General features: G+C 38.5%; 1 protein-coding gene across 1 annotated transcript; it reads right to left on the bottom strand.

The window, feature by feature from the left end:
• Window positions 1–1129: 1129 nt before the first annotated feature.
• On the bottom strand, window positions 1130–20538 carry LOC103190876 (cadherin-like protein 26). The gene is made up of 16 exons (XM_007911788.2): window positions 20356–20538; window positions 17544–17597; window positions 16193–16321; window positions 15209–15364; window positions 14288–14429; window positions 12882–13039; window positions 12055–12183; window positions 10555–10740; window positions 9450–9709; window positions 8404–8546; window positions 7649–7882; window positions 7081–7302; window positions 6439–6560; window positions 4089–4157; window positions 3063–3113; window positions 1130–2025 (listed from the first exon to the last, which is right to left on the bottom strand). Exons 1-16 carry the CDS (start codon window positions 20389–20391, stop codon window positions 1828–1830), a joined length of 2289 nt encoding a protein of 762 aa, XP_007909979.2. The 5' UTR covers window positions 20392–20538; the 3' UTR covers window positions 1130–1827.
• Window positions 20539–20631: the final 93 nt, after the last annotated feature.

Below are 20631 nucleotides of genomic sequence, written 5' to 3'. Positions count from 1 at the left end.
TGGCTGCCGCGTTCGCCCACAAATATACAGTTAATTCACTTTACAGTGTGTTCTGTGAAGCGCTTTGGGACGTCCTCCCGATGTGAAAAGTGCTATATCAAATGCAAGGATTATTATTATTATTATTATAACATTAGAATGATCTTCAGATTAAAACAATGTATAACATAAATCTGTTGTACAACTTGATGCCAATTTAATTTTTGTCTCCATAAAATCATTTGAGTGGAAAAACAGCCCAAGGCTTATTTAGAAAACGTAAAATACTGCAGTTGCTGGAAATCTGAAACAGACAAAGTGTTGTGGACCCTGAACATTGACTCACTTTCCTTTCTCCATAGATGCTGCCTGACCTGCTGAGTGTTCCCAGCGATCTCTGTTTTTGTTTCCAGGATTATTTAGTTTGGCTATCAAGGAACACAACAGATGTTCAAGTATAACTTTAAGACTTTAAATTATCTGCATAATTTGCTGAGGTTTTCTTCCTTCAAGTTTTCCCTGTCTGGAAAATACAGGTTAGAACAGTAGTTCTCATACAATTGTGGGATTGTTTTGCTGTCTAAGAGGGGTGAAAAAATAGATTGCACTCAGGGCGTTGAGCCACAGATTGCTCAATGTAAGTAACTTTTACATTGGGCAATTCTTGGCTCAGTTCCGAGTGCATTCATATTCATACACTATTTCAATATATGGGAGGTCATGCAACAATTACTATTAGTAGCTGGATTGCTCATAGATCCAAAAAGTAGTCAGATGTGTGCCCGTGTTCATGATTTTTCTTACTATGGGGTGTAATTCCCAACATTTCTTAACTGGATGACTTATTTAGAAGAATTTATTAAGAAATTCAAGCCATGCAAACACAATACAATACAATAAAATCTACATTTATACAGTACTTTTCACATCAGCAGAATGTCCTTATGAAGACTTCTGGTAACTGGTAATGGGGACTTCTGATCCAACACAATAGAAATCTGAATGGAAAAATGTTATGAAAAAAGTATCTTTTATCGTCTCAAAGTTTTCAACTATATCCTGGAGATACTTGAAAACTGACAAACTTCCTTACATGAATAGTATTTAACTGTTCAGGACTCTTCTTAATGAAAAGCAGACACTTTTGTTCGAGATAATCATTTATTACAATATAATTTGAAATAATCACAATATACAGTAATTACAAAGGATAATTAAAATTATACTCATTCTTACTTTAAAATGTTCCCGTCACTATAATAAGGGTAAAATATTACCTTTTTTGATAGATTCTGAAATTTTTTATCACTGCAACACTAAAGGTAAATATAGAATAGCACACAAACTTTTCTTATTCTAATTTGTATAAATGGAGGAAATTAAAGCAAAATATGTACTCCATATTTCCAGCTACAAATTTCTAAAAAGGTTAAGATTTGCCCGTAACAGTTCCTTTACACACTTGGGAACATTTCCATACATATTGCTTGTTGCAAATAACAAATACTATAAGTTAAACCCTCCACCAATGAATTAAGACAAGGGGAAGGGGGTGGAAGGGGAAACGAGATGAGCACGGAAGTCTCATAAAGCAATTTGTAAAATTTGCCATTCTGGCATTAGCAAGACCTTCCTCTTCGATCGTGCCTTTGGTCACCCTCCTAAACCGACCCTCCCTGCCTCCTTCATCCATTCCTCCTGATGCCAACCCCCAGCTCGGATGCACACCCTTGACTGTCCAAAGCTTTGCGACGTCCTCCAGATATTGCAATATGAAAGTAATTTGTTGTTGTTGTGGCATAGAATGTAATTCAGTTTGGGAAAAGTTCCTTTCTGTGCCAGTGGAATTCAACATTTGATATATTGCTGAGAAACATTTGCAAGTGGTGCAAATGATGACCCTGTGTTGTCCAGGTAATTGGATTCCACAACACTTTCAGCCTTGTTGAGACAATTAAGATGTAGCACTGTGCGATCTTCAACTTCACACAAGTAACTGTGAGGCTTGTAATTCACACCGTCCATATTATTGTGTAATTCAATATTCTGAAAAGTTAAATGAGCAGAAGCAATATTAATTACTATAAGAATAATAAGAATAATCCTTGCATTTGATATAGCGCTTTTCACGTGGGGAGGACGTCCCAAAGCGCTTCACAGAACACACTGTAAAGTGAATTGACTGTATATTTGTGGGCGAACACGGCAGCCAATTGCGCACAGCAATGTCCCACAAATAGTCGTAGATTGAAAATGACCAATTTATTATTGTTTTTGTTTTGGAGGGATTATTATTAGGCTCTGTGTGGAGTAAGGAAACTTGCCCAAGGTTTCGCCCTCTGCCTGGAATTGAACTCAGGTCTCTCACTTGCAAAGCGAGTGCTCTAACCACTGAGCTACAGGATCTATGGTGAATTTGTATGGGATTCATCACTCAATTCACAGAAATATGGGAGAAGGAAAAGTTTCCTGGTATCTTTTGTTGAAACACTTATTTGTTCTCGGTAAATAATGGATGGTCTGTCATATATAGCACTAATGATCGTTCTGGTGCATGTTTTGATGACGTGTGGACTTCAATTCTTGTGTGTAAATTGGAGAAACTTTGAGATACCATTTTAGTGTCTCTCCAATTATAAAACCTCCCCTGAACCCAACCTTTCCAGTTAAATCACTAATTCCTCCATTGCCCAGAATTGGAGCTTTTGAGTTCCCCTACATAAACCTTGGATCCCGCCACCCTCTGCCTAATGCTCTCTGGAATTAAGTAAACAGGAAGTGTCCTCTCGTGGAGAGATTATTATAAGCGGTTGATCAGTTAAATAGGACTCTTAAAAAATCTTTCACGTCCTAGAACATAACATCTCTTCAGAAACCAAAAAATTGACCTATAGATTAATAAACTGATCGATAAATTCATTGATAAGTCGATTAATAAATTGATTGATAAATTGATCAATAAATACCTACAAATTCAATAAATTACTCCATATAGTTCGCACAATAAACACAGTGAGTAGAACATATCATTATATGAATACTTTGACAATACAGTTTTTTTTCTGCTTTATCGAATCACTTACCTGCTGGAAGAATGTTTCCAATTGTTTCCTGTTATGGTATTCGGAATCAAACTGGAAGAGAGAGTTTAACATATTTAAGAACTAAATAATTTCCTTGATCAAATGCTATAATATGAATGATATTCACCTAATTTTATAGAACACTTAGATGTATTTAGAAACAGACTGTTAGTTCTAGGAGTGGAATTGCAACTTATGATAATGGTAATCCAAATTGTAGTTGGTATAGTGCCTTTCATGTCGGAAAGATGTCTCAAAGAACTTTACAGGAATGTACTTCGCATTAAAATCCCTGGCATTAGAATGGTTAGTGGAAATGGTTTATTGATAGTGAAAACAAATTGTCCTAAGAATGAAGGGTCTGATTTGATCCAGAATCATAGAATTATACAGCACAGAAGGAGGCCATTCGGACCATCATGTCTGTGCCGGCTCTTTTTAAAGAGCTATCCAATTCAATCCCACTTTCCTGCTCTCTCCCCATAGCCCTGCAAATTTGTTCTCCCAAAATAATTATCTACTTCTCTCTTAAAAGTTGTTATCGAATTGGCTTCCACTACGCTTTCAGGCAATGCATTCCAGATCCAAACAACTCGCTGGGTGAAAAATTCTCCTCACCTCCCCTCTGTTTCTTTCAACAACTATTTTACATCGGTGTCCTCAGTTACCAACCCACCCACCAGTAGAAATAGTTTCTCCTTGTTTACCCTATCGAAATTTTGAAAACTTCTATTAAGTCCCCTTTTAACCTTCTCTGCTTCAAGGAGAATAATCCCAGCTTCTCCAGCCTCTCCTGGTAAATGAAGTCCCTCATTCTTGGTACCATTCTGGTAAATCTCCTTTGCACCCTCTCCAATGCCTTGACATCCTTCCTAAAGTGTGGGGCCCAGAACTGAACCCAGTCTCTAGCTGAGGCCTAACCAGTATTTTATAAAGGTTCATCATAACTTCCTGACTTTTGTATTCTATGTCCCTATTTATAAAGCCTAGTATCCTGTATGTTTTTTTAACAGCATTATCTGTTACCTTGGTTTGATTCTTGGCAGGGCAAAACCCTGGGTAAATTTCCTCTCTCCACACGCCTGGTAATAATTCCTCAAGAGAAAAGAAAAACAATAATAAAATTGGTCACTTTAATCCACAACTGTTTGTGGGACACTGCTGTGCGCAATTGGCTGCTGCATTTTGCCCACAAATATACAGTCAATTCACTTTACAGCATATTCTGCGAAGCACTTTGAGATGTCCTCCTCATGTGAAAAGCGCTATATCAAATGCAAGGATTATTATTATTATATTATTGAATTGGCTTCCACCACGCTTTCAGGCAATGCATTCCAGATCCAAACAACTCGCTGGGTGAAAAATTCTCCTCACCTCCCCTCTGTTTCTTTCAACAACTATTTTACATCGGTGTCCTCAGTTACCAACCCACCCACCAGTAGAAATAATTTCTCCTTGTTTACCCTATCGAAATTTTGAAAACTTCTATTAAGTCCCCTTTTAACCTTCTCTGCTTCAAGGAGAATAATCCCAGCTTCTCCAGCCTCTCCTGGTAAATGAAGTCCCTCATTCTTGGTACCATTCTGGTAAATCTCCTTTGCACCCTCTCCAATGCCTTGACATCCTTCCTAAAGTGTGGGGCCCAGAACTGAACCCAGTCTCTAGCTGAGGCCTAACCAGTATTTTATAAAGGTTCATCATAACTTCCTTACTTTTGTATTCTATGTCCCTATTTATAAAGCCTCGTATCCTGTATGTTTTTTTAACAGCTTTATCTGTTACCTTGGCTTGATTCTTGGCAGGGCAAAACCCTGGGTAAATTTCCTCTCTCCACATGCCTGGTAATAATTCCTCAAGAGAAAAGAAAAACAATAATAAATCCACGACTGTTTGTGGGACACTGCTGTGCGCAATTGGCTGCTGCATTTTGCCCACAAATATACAGTCAATTCACTTTACAGTGTGTTCTGTGAAGCGCTTTTGACGTCGAGAAGACGTGAGAAGCGCTATATCAAATGCAAGGATTATTTTTATTTTATTATAGGTCACAAAGGGTACAGTACACTTCAATGCGAGGATGGCGATTTTGAATTTGATTCGCTGGGGCATGGGGAGCCAGTGGAATGAGTGAGGATGGGGACAAGAGGTTTGGTGAACCTGCTGTGAGAGAAGACTGCAGATTTCTGAATAATATGCAACTTTTTTTAAGGAAGAAGCTGGGGAGTGCCTGGACTTAATAAAAGATAGTTTACTTTGCACTCCACCCCAGCTAACTCTTTAAATAATCAATCTGTTCTGTGTGGCTAGTTAGTTATGACACTACTATAATTATTCTCCCTCACAGTATATTCTGTGAAGCGCTTTGAGAACGTCTAGAAGACGTGAAAAGCGCTATAGCAAATGCAAGGATTATTATTATTATCTACCTGCCACTTCAAAGATTTACTTATATGAACCCCCAGGTCTCTCTGTTCCTTCACCCCCTTTAAGATTCTGCCATCAGCTTATATTGACTTAATGGGTTGCTGCCTTGAAAACATAATAAACTTCACCAAATTTCACTGAAACAGTAAATTTATTGGTTCCCCTTTCACAAAAATATGTTTTGGGGAATTATTGGGGGAAAAAAATACCTGGGTAGAGATTTAGAGCATTTTGAAGCATACAGAATTTGTTGATTCTTCAATAAGGCTTTGATTTTGAATACAGTGTTTTGTAAGTCTTTTAAGAATTACAAAGAGCTAACTTCAAAGTTAAGACTGAATTCAACAATTTGCCAAATTCTGGGCGATCTAAAACTCTACACTGCTGCTCTGCTCATGACCTCCCCAAACTGCACACTATCCCTCATTCCAATCCCCCCATTCTCCTTTGACTCCACTGGCTCCCCAACCTCAGTCAATTGAATTTAGTAAGTTCCTCATTCTCACATTCAAATCCCTCTACAGTCTTCCCTCCCCTCCGCCTACACCACCCTATCCCGGTGGCCTCCATCAACACCACCACCCGGACTGCTCTCTACGCTCAGCAAACAATGGCCTGCCTTACGTCCCCTGCTCTGTCCCACCTCACCACCAGCGGGTGGACTTTCAGCCAACCTGTGGAACTTCATCCTGGAGTCCCTCCAACTCAATCCTTCCCTCCCCACTTTCAAGGCATGATTTAAAACATGGATTTTTGGTGCACATCCAGCAATGTGAACTGCTTTGAGATATCTTCCTGGTATGAAAAGTGTGCTATATGAATGTATACTGTATACATTGGCTAAAGCTAAATCCATGTGGCATTCCTCCCTATTTATTACATTGTTTAACAAATATTAGTGTCTGTTACAAGTAAATCAGATTGTTTCAAGTGCTGTGAAGTCACTTACGTTATCCACAGGAATACCTCCTTCTTCATTATACTCTTTTAGTGAGCCCTTGGGTTCTTGGTAGCTCTTTTGTGGCTTAAAATGCTCTTTATTCATGAAGATGAGCAAACAGAGCAAACTAACTACAAAAAAAGGCAAAGTGAATTAGAACCATTCTTGATATCTTCTCCCACAAGTTGCATTAAAACAAACTTTTTGACTTCTAAAATAAGCATGTTAAAGGCTGTAGAAAGCCTGGATGGTTATTGTAAAACTAATGCTTTCTTCTCTGTATTAGAAACAGAAAATAATGCAAGAAATCAAGAGAAGTTAAAATTGTGAATATTCAAAAAAACATTTACTGCATTTTTTTGATTAAAAAGGATATAATTTAAAGAAACATCAATGGGGTCTAATATAGAGTGATTACCAATGGGTTTTCCTATTAAAGAATCCAAATGGGAATCTATCTGGTTAATGGAAGTATGCACATGTCACCATAGTGCTGGGCTATTTGTCCAGCAGACAATTTGCGATCAAAATAACTTTAAACATAATATTGAATTTGTGTTTAAATAGTTTGAAAACCGAATGTTATTATTTTCCTACTATATTTCCCACAGAGTCCCAGTGATGTCTGTGCCCATGACTGTGTATACTTACTTAATAAAAGCAAGAAGCCAACAAAGAGAACAATTATCGCATGACTAGCCAACCTAGCTGTTGGTTGCATTGCATCAGGACAGGCGTTTTTATCATCACAGTGACAGACCCGTAGATTGAGAAAGTTCCGTTTACTCAAGCCTTGTTGATCACGAACATTTAAAAATATGGTGTAGTTTCCAATAGGAACTTCTGACATCCTCATAAATTCAACAGTGTTATCTGACGTGACAACAAAATGCATTTGATAAATATTAGGCTGCTTGTACATAACTAAGTACAGATGCATTACATATGATATATTTCTAGTAAATCATCTCAACAACAACGGTTTACATTTATATCGCGCCTTTCACAATGGCAAGGTGTCTCAAAGCGCTTTGCACAGATGACTGGACGTCCAAGATGGGGAAAATGTGGCCAAAAGCGTGGTTGAAAAGATAGGTCTTAGGGCAGGCAAAGGGAGGGAGGGGTTGACTGACCATTAATCCGATTGATTAACTATTCAAAACTCATCTGAGGCTCAGGTATCAAATAAACCTGAAAAAGACAATCAGTTACAACTCACCAGTCGTTTTGCCTAATTTCCATTTCTCCTTCGCGTTGTGTTCATCGTCCAAAAGCTCAAAGGTAAATGGGCTACTGTATGGAGGCATGTCATTGTCTGCTGCTGTCAGTATGACCTGCCTCATATCTCCTTCATCACACATCTCTTTGTACGAAGATATCAAATATGGTTTGTGGTCATTAACATCTCTCAGCAAAATATTTAAAATGCCGGTCCCTGTGAGTGGTGGTGCAGCTGGAGAGAGAAAAAGGGATTAGCCACTGCATTAAATGGAAGCTTGACGGTTATTGGCTCTAATAGATGACACAGTTAAGACATCAAAGGGGAGAAATTCCAACTGGCTCTCGATTTACTCTCTTGAATTTGCATTTTAGAGCGTCCAGAGTTGGGCAAATTGTTGAATTCAGTCTGAATTTTGAAGTTGGTTTTCTGAAGGAATTTTTGGGGTGAGGGGGTGTTGGAGGGGGGTGCTGCAGAAATATATTCCTACAATCATTTGCAAACTTCGAAGAAGAAAAGGAAAATTAATCAATTATTTAAGGCGTGTAGTGTAACCCAGTCTTTTAAGATTAATTCTTGTTGTGCTGAGCAAAACAGGTTTGCCTCTCTATCTGGCTCAACCGCTTGCACTTGACTCCTGGTGCTAGAAGTGATTCAGTTGTCTTTCTCACATCCTTACCACAATCAACAACAACAAATTAACAAACACAAACATTTTATTTCATTTAATAGATACTAAAGATAAAAGGACTTACCATCGTCAACTGCATGCACAATAACTTTATAAATGTCGTCCTTCACATAAGGCGATTCTCGGTCCAGTTTTTGTACATTTGTCACTATACCCGTCTCTTCATCCACGGTAACCCAACCATCAGGATCATACGCAATGACGAATCTTTTGAACAAAAGTCATTTACTAAATCACTTCCCTTACATCACGCATTTTACAGATAGTAAGTTGTTCCTCACCGAGTAATCATCAACAAGTTACAGTTTACGGGTAGATATTCATCTTGCTGATTGTGTAATTTTGATGAATATTAAATCATAGAATCTTACAGCACAGAAGGAAGCCATTCAGCCCATCGTGCCTGTGGCGACTCTTTGAAAGAGCTATCCAACTAATCCCACTCCTTCGCTCTTACCCCATTAGCCCTGCAATTTTTTCTTTTTCAAGTACCTATCCAATTCCCTTTTGAAAGCTACTATAGAAACCATGCTTTCAGGCAGTGCATTCCAGTAACAACTCTCCAGGTAAAAAAAAATTCTCCTCATCTCCCCTATGGTTCTTTTGCCAATTAACTTAAATGTCGGACAAACTCTGGATCAGTTATATGTAAGCAGAAACACTTTCCACAACATTGAAAGTATTATTGTGGGCGACATGTAAATAGAAATTCTGACAAACAAACAAACTTCTGAGAACTTCTACGAGAGAGATACAGGCAATAATATTCAATCTACTATTATTTTTTAGAAACATGATCATTTTTGGACTTGTAAAATTTCCTAGGGAGGAGTTGACTATTTCTATGTCATGCCTGCAAAGTATATGCCTTTTGCTTTTAATCTAACAGATATCAATTTTGTTTAGTTTTGTTTAAAGAAACGTTCGGCAATTTGCATCCTGTTTTCTTACAACCTTTTGTTGGGAGAGAGGAAATGAAGTGCTTGCACTGATCATTTACAAAGGAAAAAGATGTAGGAAGGCTAAATGCAATAAAATACTAAAACAAAAGTCACCCTTCTAATATATGGGTTCGAAATTGTTTGATTCATATTCATTCGTTTTTCTTACCTGATTTTGTTTTTAAATAATGTATCGGGATCGGTAGCAGTAAATGTAACCAATTCATTTCCCGGGCTGAGACCTTCCATTTTGACTATACGTATTTCGGGAGGATTGACTACAGGGGCATCATTCATATCGTTCACAATGACTGCTACACGTGCAAACTCATCTCCTCTCCTCGAAGTAGGTAGACAAGTACGAAACGGTTCTTCATTCTCAACAGTAATCTTCAGCTGATTTTGGTGACCAGCTTCAAAATCCAAATGCTGTAAATAGATAAGAACAAATCTGCACTGAATGCTATCGGCTCAGCCAGCTCAATAGTAAACGCTTTTTTCCACAAGGTACCCAGGAGGGTAGATGTTAACGCTAACAGTGGGAATACTCTTCACTTTTTAACTGATGACCACACTTGTTTACCAGTCTCCTGCTTCACATGATATTGCTATCTGCTTGTTTTTTTTATTTGAAATTTGGGAATATGAATATCGAGCTGAGTGCATTTTCAGTGAACTCTCCATCAGTCATCCAATTGAATTTCCGTCTATCACTCCCAACCCACAATAGCTACTGGACAGGCAGATCAGTTTTGGATATCCAAATTCTGACATCCCCACCTGTGTCTAGATTTATTCTGTTTATGTAACATTTTAAAGTATCCACCCAGAATTGAAATGAATAATCCTCGCAGCGCCTGATTGCATCGGCAAAATATCTCACAGTGCTGCACAGGAAATACTGCAGAGTGAACAGTCTGTGTATTTGTAGGTAAACGCAACACCTAATTTGCTAACACCAATAGCGACTTGCATGAACAGAGTGCCCTTCACGCAGAGCTGCAACTCGGAGCACTTAAACAGCGCTCCGCTCACAGCAATGCCCCGCAAACAGCCACAAAGCGAACGATCAATTCTATTCGGGGATTGTGAGCCATGAAAAGAATTGGACGAATTCTTAAATTCAGCCTCAATTATGAAACCAATTTTCTATAAGTTCCTTTCAACAATTGCTGAATTCCGGAGTTGTTCTCCGAGTGTAAAGTGGTCAGCAGTCTTTGGCTATCATTCTCTATGGTAACTGATTAAATCCTCCCAACGACTTGAATGCTTACCTTTATAAGCGTTAGAATTCCATCATTTGATTTTGCATCAGTTTCAATCTTGTAGTATCCTCCTTCGTTGCCTTCTACGATACTATACTTTGCTCGCCAGGCCGGTGTGTGGGGAAGGTCAGCGTCAGTAACACTTAATCGTCGTATAACCACATTTGTATCATTTTCAGAGACTTTAGCTGTGAACTAAAGATTGTGATAAGCAGGTGTTAGAGATGCAACTTTTGTAAACGCAGAGGGGTCGAGGAATACTAAAGTTTGCCATCTGGAGGGGATGAGCAGGAGAGTGAAGCTGAAGTAGATCAAAGCAGTCGGGAGGCGCAAATGTGAAGGGATTTGTAGGTGAGAGTGAGAATTGTAAAGTTAATCCCCTGGGAGCCAATGGAGCCCAGAGAGGATGGGGGTGACAGGTATGCACAGCTTTGCACGGATATCCTAAAGGGGTCCTTTCATGTTTTGCACAGGTTAAATTTGAAGCAATTGCGCACAAACAGTCATGAAATAATAATAATAATCGTTGCATTTGATATAGCGCCTTATCACATCTTTGAGACGTCTCAAAGCGCTTCACAGAATATACTGGACAGTGAATTGATTGTGTATTAGTCTTAAAATTAGAATCAAACCTATTAAAAGTGAAATCAGAAGACATTTCTTCGCATAAGTGGTTTTGAGAATGTTTGATGCTCGGCACTTGGAAGGCCGTAGATGCAGAACTAACTGGGAGGTTATAAAGAAAGATAGACACTTGGCAATGGTAACAGGGATATGGAGAAAAGGCAGCAAATGGGCATTGCCTCAAGGGGAACAAATGGCTAACTCCTGCTCCTGTTTCTCCCACACTGCTTTCACAATGTACATAAATGTTTCAGGACACGCACGTCATTTCTGTTTCATGCAGCAACTTGTCTTGCAAACGTTTAGTGACATTAGTTCTAAGTGCTCCTGGACAATAATGCCCTGAGGTGAGGAGAGCACTGCACATGTGCTAACTTCTCTAAAAGGACCCAACCTCAGTAATTTTTTTTTGCATTCTATTTATAAAGAGAGGGCATGCCTGACACATACTTCCTGTTCCATGCAGCTGCCCATCCAGAGTGATGACAAATTAACACTGATTTCAGAGTTTTGCTCATGCTTAGTTCATCACATGCGTGGAACTCCGAGATCAGCTGATTGTGTGTGTTTTAACCCAATCCACGAATAGCATTATAAAAGCATCAGCATGAAAGACCTCTGGGTTATCGATTGGGTGTCTGAGAATTTTTAAAGGGACTACGACATGACAGAACTCCACAGTTTCCTGTCAAAAACACTTTTTCCAGATCATTTCAGTCGGCGTTCTGTAGTGTGATTCACTTTCAGATTATGAACTGCAAACAGGATTTATACTGCAATTTGTCTGTAAACGTTGGAAGAAATAGGGCTTTAATGAAATAATAATAAAGCATATTATAGCAGGACAGGATTACAACAACGTGCATGGAAATAAATACTTACACTGGTTTCCGTAAAAACAGGGAGATGCTTATTAGCAGCTTTAACAATAATGTTCACAGTTGCGGAGGAGGACAACTTTGGACTTCCATGGTCATTTGCATGAACAATAATAGTGTAAGATTTAACCTTCTAAAACATAAAATACACCAATTTAGAACAATGAACAAAAAATGTGTTTCAAATGTTTAATTCAATCAAGAAAGATTGAAAATATCAAGAACAAAATAATGGGGAGAGAGAAGACTTTGAATAAATACTGGCTTGTAACCATCAAATATTTTACTGCTTAAGGCAGTTTATTAATTTCTGTACAACTCAACATACATGCACCTGAGATTAACACATGAGATTAAATTACAACTTTTATTACTTTCATTATATGTGTGTGTGTGGCTCCACCACTGTTCTGTGACGCTATGAGACGCTATCCTGTGTGGAGGGCGCTATATCAGTGCAAGTTGTTGTTGTGTATATATATATAATACAATTGAACCAATTCTAATGTTATTTAACAGTAGAGATGCATTACATGTAGTGTTCACTGTACAGCTACTCTAATAAGAATGCTTGTATTTGATATGGCACTTGTGATGTCAAAGATGCTAAAGCACTATTCGAAAAGAGTAGGGGTTTCTTCCAGTGTCCCTGCCAAATAAAATTGGTCATTAACTTTAGGGCTATTTTGGGGACATTGTTGAAGGCCAATTGGCTGCTGCATTCACCAACAAAATGCAGTCACTACTCTTTACAGTATATCCTTGAAGTGCTTTGAGGCATCCTCTCGACATGAAAGGCACCATACCAAACTCTTCACACATATGTTATACCTCATAATCCAGGCAGCGTTTAAGACTCATTGATCCGAACTCATCAAGGCTAAAATATTCAGATGATTGTGCATGAGGATCCAACCGATATGAAACTTGCGAATTGGGGTTGTTTTCCTCATCTGCGTCCGTGACGTTAACTTTGAAAAAATTTTTACCTGATAAAAACACAGAACATTCAATGCATTTATGGTGTTAATGACCATTATTTAATGTGTAACGTGTGTTAAAGTTGCTAATTACAATTCGCATCAATTAATTGGAACTTCCTGTTTTATTTTCCCTTAGTCACTTGTAACATGCTATTATTATTATTATTATTATTACTAATATTATTAATTGTGTTGGAACATCTTTACCAAGGCTTAACACAGGTATTGAGGCTTAGGACCAGGGTACGTTGACATGTGCTCTTAATGTGCAACAAACGGATTGGGAGAAATGCAGCTGTAGAATTTCCTACAGAAAGTGCTTCAAAATTACAGTGTAGTGGAACCCCGTTATAATGTGGTGCTTGGGATCCATCAAGGCACAATAGCTGTTTTTACAAGTAAATGCAGAGAAACTGCAAGTAATTGGGTCACTACTGGGATCACTTCCTTCAAGCCGCAAGTGCACAAAGCAGGAATGGACGTCGGGAAAGACCTGATTACCCAGAACTCAGCCATTTTTAGTGCACGAGTGGTCAGTGAGCAGGAAAAATGCCGGCTGGCTATAGGCATGTGTAGTGAATAGGATGCACATTCTAACTGCTTTATAATTGAAACTGGGTTTCATAAAGGAGTGTATTATAATGAGGCTGTGCTGTATTTCCAAATAAATTTAATCAGGTTCTTAAATAAAGAACAGATATGTTTAGTTGCGTGGCTATTTTGACCCCCATGTTAATGTACGTTCATACAAATCTTCTTGTATTCAGTTCTTGTATTCAGGTTCTAGCCAAAGTAAACCCTAATACATACTTTAGGCTGTATCAAGTCAGTGGAACAAAAGAACATAAGCTTAGAATTTTTAAAGGGAAATTGCATTATTTTTCTTTATTCAGAGAGTAATCAAGAACTCGAACAGATTGCCAGGAGGCTCATTTAACAAGCAGCTTGATGCAGTGTTGAAGGGATGGTAGGGTGGGTATTTTTCAGGGATGAGATCAGATGGACCAAAGGGCTTTCTTTATCCAGACTGAACTTGTGATCTTTAATTAGTTATAGATTTAAAATGTATTTGAAATTTTTATATAGAATTGACTGTATATTTTGTGGGCGTTTTGTCCACAAAATATAGTCAATTCACTTTACAGTATATTCTGTGAAGCGTTTTGAGAAGTCTTGAATATATGATAAAGTGCTATATCAAATGCAATGATTATTATTTTTATGATAAAAACAGGTCTCAGAATAAATTCTCACCAACAAGAGTGTTTTCAGGAACATTGACTGTATAGAATGATTGATTGAAGGTCGGTTTATTATCATTAATGTCTTTTACTTTAACATGAAAGGTCATACTTTTACTGACGATGTTTCCATTATTCATGGCGTCAACTTTCACCTGGATATAAATTGAGAGAAACAAGGACTGGAATCAATGTCAGTATTTTGCATTTTGTTTATACTGGAATCAATGTGTTCTCCAAGTCCTACCAGAAATCCTGATGATCCATTTATTACTTGGCTCATTTAGTAGTACTCTCGCCTCTAAGATAAACATTTTTGGGGTTCAAGCCCCTCTCACAATCTAGACTGATGCTCTAGCACAGTGCTCGGGGGGTGCGGGCTGCAAAGGTTCCGTCTTTTGCAATAAATTAAACTGAAGTCTCATCTGCTTCGACAGGTAGATGTTAATGATCCCATTGGTGCTATTCAAAAAAAAGGGAGTTTTTCCCAATATCGTGGCCAACAATCCCCCAGATAAAATTGTTTATTCACTTTCATGGCTGTTTGCAGGACTTTGTTAATGAAGGCAACATTGTACATATTTTATTTTAAATATCACTGTGGAGTACATAATTTACTTGCTGGTTCCTGGTGATCTCAGTTGCTTTCAATGAGCATAGAGGAAAGATTACATCTTTCAACTAAGGCAAAATAAAAACAAAATCGTACTTCTGTGGCTAGCTTCTGAAATAAGGTGCAATAGCAGTCCCAATTCAGAAGTGAAGTCACATCGTGAGGAAATTAGAAAAAAGATATATTTTGCTTGGACTCTGCGCCTTTATTATGAATGTAAGACAACAAAATTATCAAGCTATATTATTAAGTAGAACAACGGTTTGGTAATGTACATTTAATAATGACACATAGATGCCAGACAAGATGCCAGATGCTTACCTTAAATTCCTTTACTTTCTCTCGATCAACTTTGCGAGTGATGACCAAGTCGTTGTCTTTTTCAAGTTTAAACAAGCCCATTTCTGGTGGCATGTCCACTCCAGGGCCACTTATTTTAAACTTGATGATTTGGTCTTTTGTGTCCTGATGGTTGATCTGCCAAAAGGAAAAGTTTTCTCAATAGTTACCTTGGACCAGCCTGTCTCATTGGCAGGATTTAAGGGGTAGAACCAGTCACTCCGAGCAGGTTTGGTAATGTACATTTGTTGTTATATTAATAATAATAATCCTTGCATTTGATATAGCGCTTTTCACGTCAGGAGGACGTCCCAAAGCGCTTCACAGAACACACTGTAAAGTGAATTGACTGTATATTTGTGGGCGAACGCGGCAGCCAATTGTGCACAGCAATGTCCCACAAACAGTCGTAGATTGAAAATGACCAATTTTTATTGTTTTTGGTTTTGGAGGGATTATTATTAGGCTCTGTGTGAAGTAAGGAAACTTGCCCAAGGTTTCACCCTCTGCCTGGAATTGAACTCAGGTCTCTCGCTTGCAAAGCGAGTGCTCTAACCACTGAGCTACAGGACTCCACTCTGTTCCCATTAACCCTGCAAGACAAAGCCCAAAACCCTGCAAGCCAAACTCCAATGGAGAATCTGCACAGAATACTTTGTGACAGAATTGTATTTGGAGCAGGATGTGTAGTTACTCATGCTGATCTTAAAATGTCCTGGCCAACAATACCACAGAGAAAATTGATCATTCCTCTCATGTTTGTGTGGCAAATTGGCTGCCTCGTTCGCCTACAAAATGCAGTCACTACACTTTGAGACAGGCTATGAGACAGCACCTTCCACACATTTAATATCAGAGGCAACTTTTATTTATTATTATAAGTAGAATGATTGGAAAGTTGGAATTTTGGAACTTTCCCACCTAAATCCCTAAATGGCGTCTTTCGAAAGTTTTAAATGGACTTACCTTTACCGCAAATTTAGGATAATCACATTCCTCTTCTTCCACAATAGAGAAAGGCACCAGAACCCACATTCTCTTCTTACGGACTAAGCGAATAGGCTTTGGCTCTTCAGCATTTTGTGGTATCGGGTCCTAAAACAAAGCTATTTGTTATTTAACCTTATCCATATTCAAATCCTCCCAGATGTGAGGTGCCCAGAACTGGATGCAATACTCCAGTCACAGCCTAATCAATGATTTAAGCAAACTTGGCATAATTTCTCTGATGCCTGGGAAACAGTTAAGGTTTTGTACATGTCCAACTGGAAGCAAAGTGGGAGTCACTTCTGGTTGATTAGACTTGAGCTAAAATAAACACTTGGTTTGTGAATAACACCCTAACACCAGGGTGGTCCAACCTTTTGACTGCTGAGGGTTGGATGCCCTATTTGAGAAATTTCCGTGGACTGCATAAGTAATATTTTTGTGTTTCCCTTCCAGAAACATAATAAAACATCTAACAAGTGGGCCAGATGAAATAAAGGGTAGGAGGGTGGGGTGGGCTGACTGAAATCGGTCTTCAGGTCGGATGTGGTCCATAGGCCTCAGTTGGACCACCTTGCCTTACACCAATGGTATAGAGTAAAGAGAACACTTCCCTTATTTGGGAGAAACATTATATTAAATCAAAGTTTGTTACATGAGGAAATCGCACACAAGATTGTGTCATACCACTTTGATAGAACATCTACATTAGCATAAGAACACAAGAAATGCTGGATGAAAAAAGTCCAAGGTCCATCTAGGTTTCCTTCCACTTTCCTGGCAGTCGCATGCACATATGTCCCGAATTACCTATGTACTATATCCCATAATGTTATTTCCTAAAAGAAGGCTATCTAATCTGTGTTTGAAGGAATCAGCATTTCCTGCTTCAACCATCTCCCGAACGAGCCTGTTCCACAGGTTCGCTATTCGCTCACTAAAATAGTGTTTCTGTAGATTTGTTCTGAATTTACTGCCCTTCAGTCGCAGGCCGTGTCCATTCCTTTTACTATTCTGGACAAGTTGAAACAGTCTGTCATGATCTATACTGTCTATCCCCTTTAGAATCTTAAAGATAGAATCTCCTCTCAATCTTTTCTTTTCCAGGGTGAACATGCCCAATTTACTTAGTCTCTCCTCATAGTCTAGACCCTCCATTCCCTCAATCATTCTGGTTGCCCTCCTCTGTATCCTCTCGAGGATATAGCAGCCTTGCACATTGCTGGGGTGCTAGTTAGGTATTGAACATGTTATGAGAATGAATAAACAAATAATATAGTAATAGGAAAGGTAATGTTTCTAAGGTGAGTCAGCAGAAAGTCATACATACCTGAACAGGCTGAATGTCCTTTTCATTGTGGATGGAACATATCACCGTAGTACCCTTGGAGGGAGGAAATAATAATCCTTGAATTAGAAAGTCAAGCAAACAATAGTAATTCTATGCTACAATTAAATTGAAAATAAATAGTTACTGGGATTATCTCGAAACCCCAGTGTAGAATCTAGACAGAATACACTGTTGTTAAACCTTTCTGATCTCAGAGCTCAAAGGAATGATCAATTTATTATCACTGAGCAGCAACAATACGCATGAATGTAAGGTTGTATTTGAGGCACCATGTGTGTATTAGCATAAATTGGTGCTAATCTTAAAATGTGCTGGCCAACAATACCGCAGATAAAATTGGTTATTCCTCTCATGTTTGTGGGACATTTCTGTGGGCAAATGGGCCTTTGCCTACAAAATGCAGTCACTGCACTTTGCTGTAAAGTTTTGAGACAGCACTTTCCTGACATTTAATATCAAAGGCAAGTTTTATTTAGGATTATAAGTAGAATGGTGAAAGTTGGAATTTTTGAAAGTCCTATTCTACTGTCTTGGTGCATCTTAAAGTATCATTCTGGGTTTACTTTTTCAATCGCGTTTAAATAACTCCATTTCTGCCGTACTGCTGTAAGCTGCCGATGGGAACCAAGCCAAAATAAACATTTTCACAGCTGCTGTATTCTATATTCTTTCAAACAGCTTGACTGAAATCTTTTAAGTTAATATTGCACCTATTAATTCTTTCTGTACAATCATTACAACGTTGTATCATGCAAAATTATACCTTTGTCGTCATCTCCAAGTGGATATTGTCTTGAAAACCATGCATATCATTGCCAATAATTAAATGGCAATAAAATTGCAATTTATTCATCACTTATAACACTTTCCTGAAAAGGCAGCGCTATCGATAATTTAGTTTACTAGTTTGGAAATAATTATGCAACTAGCAACTAGCTTCAAAAAATATATGTGCAACTTGGTTATTTACTTTGAAACAATTGCTTGAATTCAAACCTTTCTAAATTTTCTAAACTTTCTGTCACTAATTTGATATGTTTAAAGTGTAATTCCAGAATTGCAATCTGAAACATTACTAATAAAATGGTCAATTGCATAGTTTTATTTGAAGACTTGTGTATGTGTTTTACTGTGCTCCATTACAAGGCTAACAAGGATTTTAGAGACCAACTGAGCTAACTTATATCGCCATTGATGTCAGATGCTGACAAGGAAAACTGGAATATATTTTTCTACTCTCCAACTTCTCAAGCCTGGTTCCGACAAATAAAACTGTGTTTCCACCACAATACAAGGTGCATGAAGTGTGTAAAATCAGGGAATCATCTCCCCTCGCCCAAAGTTAATCTCTAAATTACAGCAAATGGCATACAGAAAAGGTTAATTGGAACAAACCGTTTCATTAAGCAAAAAAATAAAAAGTTTTTGTATTGGTGAGCAAACTCACCCAGGAATTAGACTGATATGTGTTCCACTAGGCAACGAGGGGGGTCCATGAAGACAAGCCCCCATCCTCCCCCCACCCCTCCCCACTCCAGTAAAGCCTAGTGACCAACTGATCAAGTGATCTTTGCATTCCAGTATCTCCTCTTCCTCTGTGTAAGGGCAGGTCACACTCCTCAGATCGGAAGTACTGCAATACAGATCCCAACCCCCAGAGGGCTGAAGGTGTACCTGTTGCCAGGAGCTCATAATCCTCTTACGCACAGGTGAGATTCACTGTGCTGACCATCACAAGCGAACTCAACGGGTGAACTTTTCTGGCAGGTGCCGGCTGAGGACAATGAACCCGAATGTATCACTGAGCTGATTTTGACCGCGTCCGGCCAGATCTGGCAGTGGACCATTAGATTGGATTTGTGTCAGGTGCCTTCAGTGGCAAGCAAAAGAGGGTGAACCCTGTCTGAATTTAAGTGCTCGGAGAGGCTAACTTGCAAGTTGTTATTGTTGTTGTTGAATATGCCCTTCTCGATCAATCTCTATTGATTCGTCTACGACAGACTCAGGCATGAGGTGAGGAAAACCTGCCAGTGGTGGAATCTTTGAGATCCATAGGTCCAAAGTTGCTTGTTTTCCAAAGCATAATACACTTCCCATACATCATGTTTCAAATTACTCATACACTGTATGCCCAAATATTATTTTCTGAAAGAAATCTATCTAATTTGAATGAATCAGGGCCTTCTGCTTCCACCATCTCCCTAGGGAGTTTGTTCCATAGACTTACCACTCGCTCACTGAAATAATGTTTCCACTAATTTCCTTCTGAATTACTCCCCCTTTAAGAGTGAGCCCCAACCTCTTGTTCCACATTATCTTGACCCTTTAGAGTCTTAACACAGCCATCATATAACCTCTCAACCTTCTCTTTTGCAGCGTGAACATGATTATCTATCTGATAATCTGATAATCTAGTCCTTCCAACCCTCAATCATTCCGTTGTCCTCATGTGTATCTTCTCAATCACTGCAACACCTCGTTAGATTGAAATTCCATTGCACACAGTCATGACTCTTCACAGAAATTTTGTGAAGCACTTTCAAATGTGCTCAATGTTATTGACACCAAAGATTATTATGATGATTACTGTTTTTCACAACAAATTTATAACCAACCGTGATTAACTATCAAGCACACTGAGACAACATTTTGACATTACAGTGGCTATATTAAATGCAAGGATTATTATTAATATTGCTGTGGATATCTTGCAACAATGTTGAAAGAGTCTTAACAAGAGCATTTTGAGGCTAATGTATTTTCCTTCAAAATATACTAAAATATTACTTACTGTCATCAGGAAAAACAAGATGATTCCCATCCCCATACTGCTGTCTTGTTTGGTTGCAGCCAGTGCACAGACTGAATATAAACTGTGTCTTTTCACCTGGAAGCAAATATCCCCTTTGACAGAGAGAATAAATCAATAACTGTGTAATTGTTATCAGCACAAAATTGTTTTCGACATAGCCCGTCTGTCAGATCAGGTTTTATGCTAACAACTTGGATTTATGTCACACCCCTTCCACAGAATAGCGTATTGGATTGCTGATAAAACATATTTGCA

Source organism: Callorhinchus milii, unplaced genomic scaffold, assembly GCF_018977255.1.
Source record: "Callorhinchus milii isolate IMCB2004 unplaced genomic scaffold, IMCB_Cmil_1.0 Scaffold18, whole genome shotgun sequence".
Taxonomy (NCBI): Eukaryota; Metazoa; Chordata; class Chondrichthyes; order Chimaeriformes; family Callorhinchidae; genus Callorhinchus; species Callorhinchus milii.
The sequence above is the reverse complement of the archived record's forward strand: the minus strand, read 5'-3'. Positions and strand labels throughout refer to the sequence as shown.

Bases quoted from the DNA above. Each gene is read 5' to 3' on its own strand.
- LOC103190876 (XM_007911788.2), bottom strand. From the start codon at position 20,391: ATGGGGATGGGAATCATCTTGTTTTTCCTGATGACA. The intron at 17,598-20,355 runs GTAAGTAATATT...CCTCCCTCCAAG, and splicing joins TCTTGTTTTTCCTGATGACA to GGTACTACGGTGATATGTTC. The intron at 2,026-3,062 runs GTAAGTGATTCG...TTAACTTTTCAG, and splicing joins TGGAAACATTCTTCCAGCAG to AATATTGAATTACACAATAA.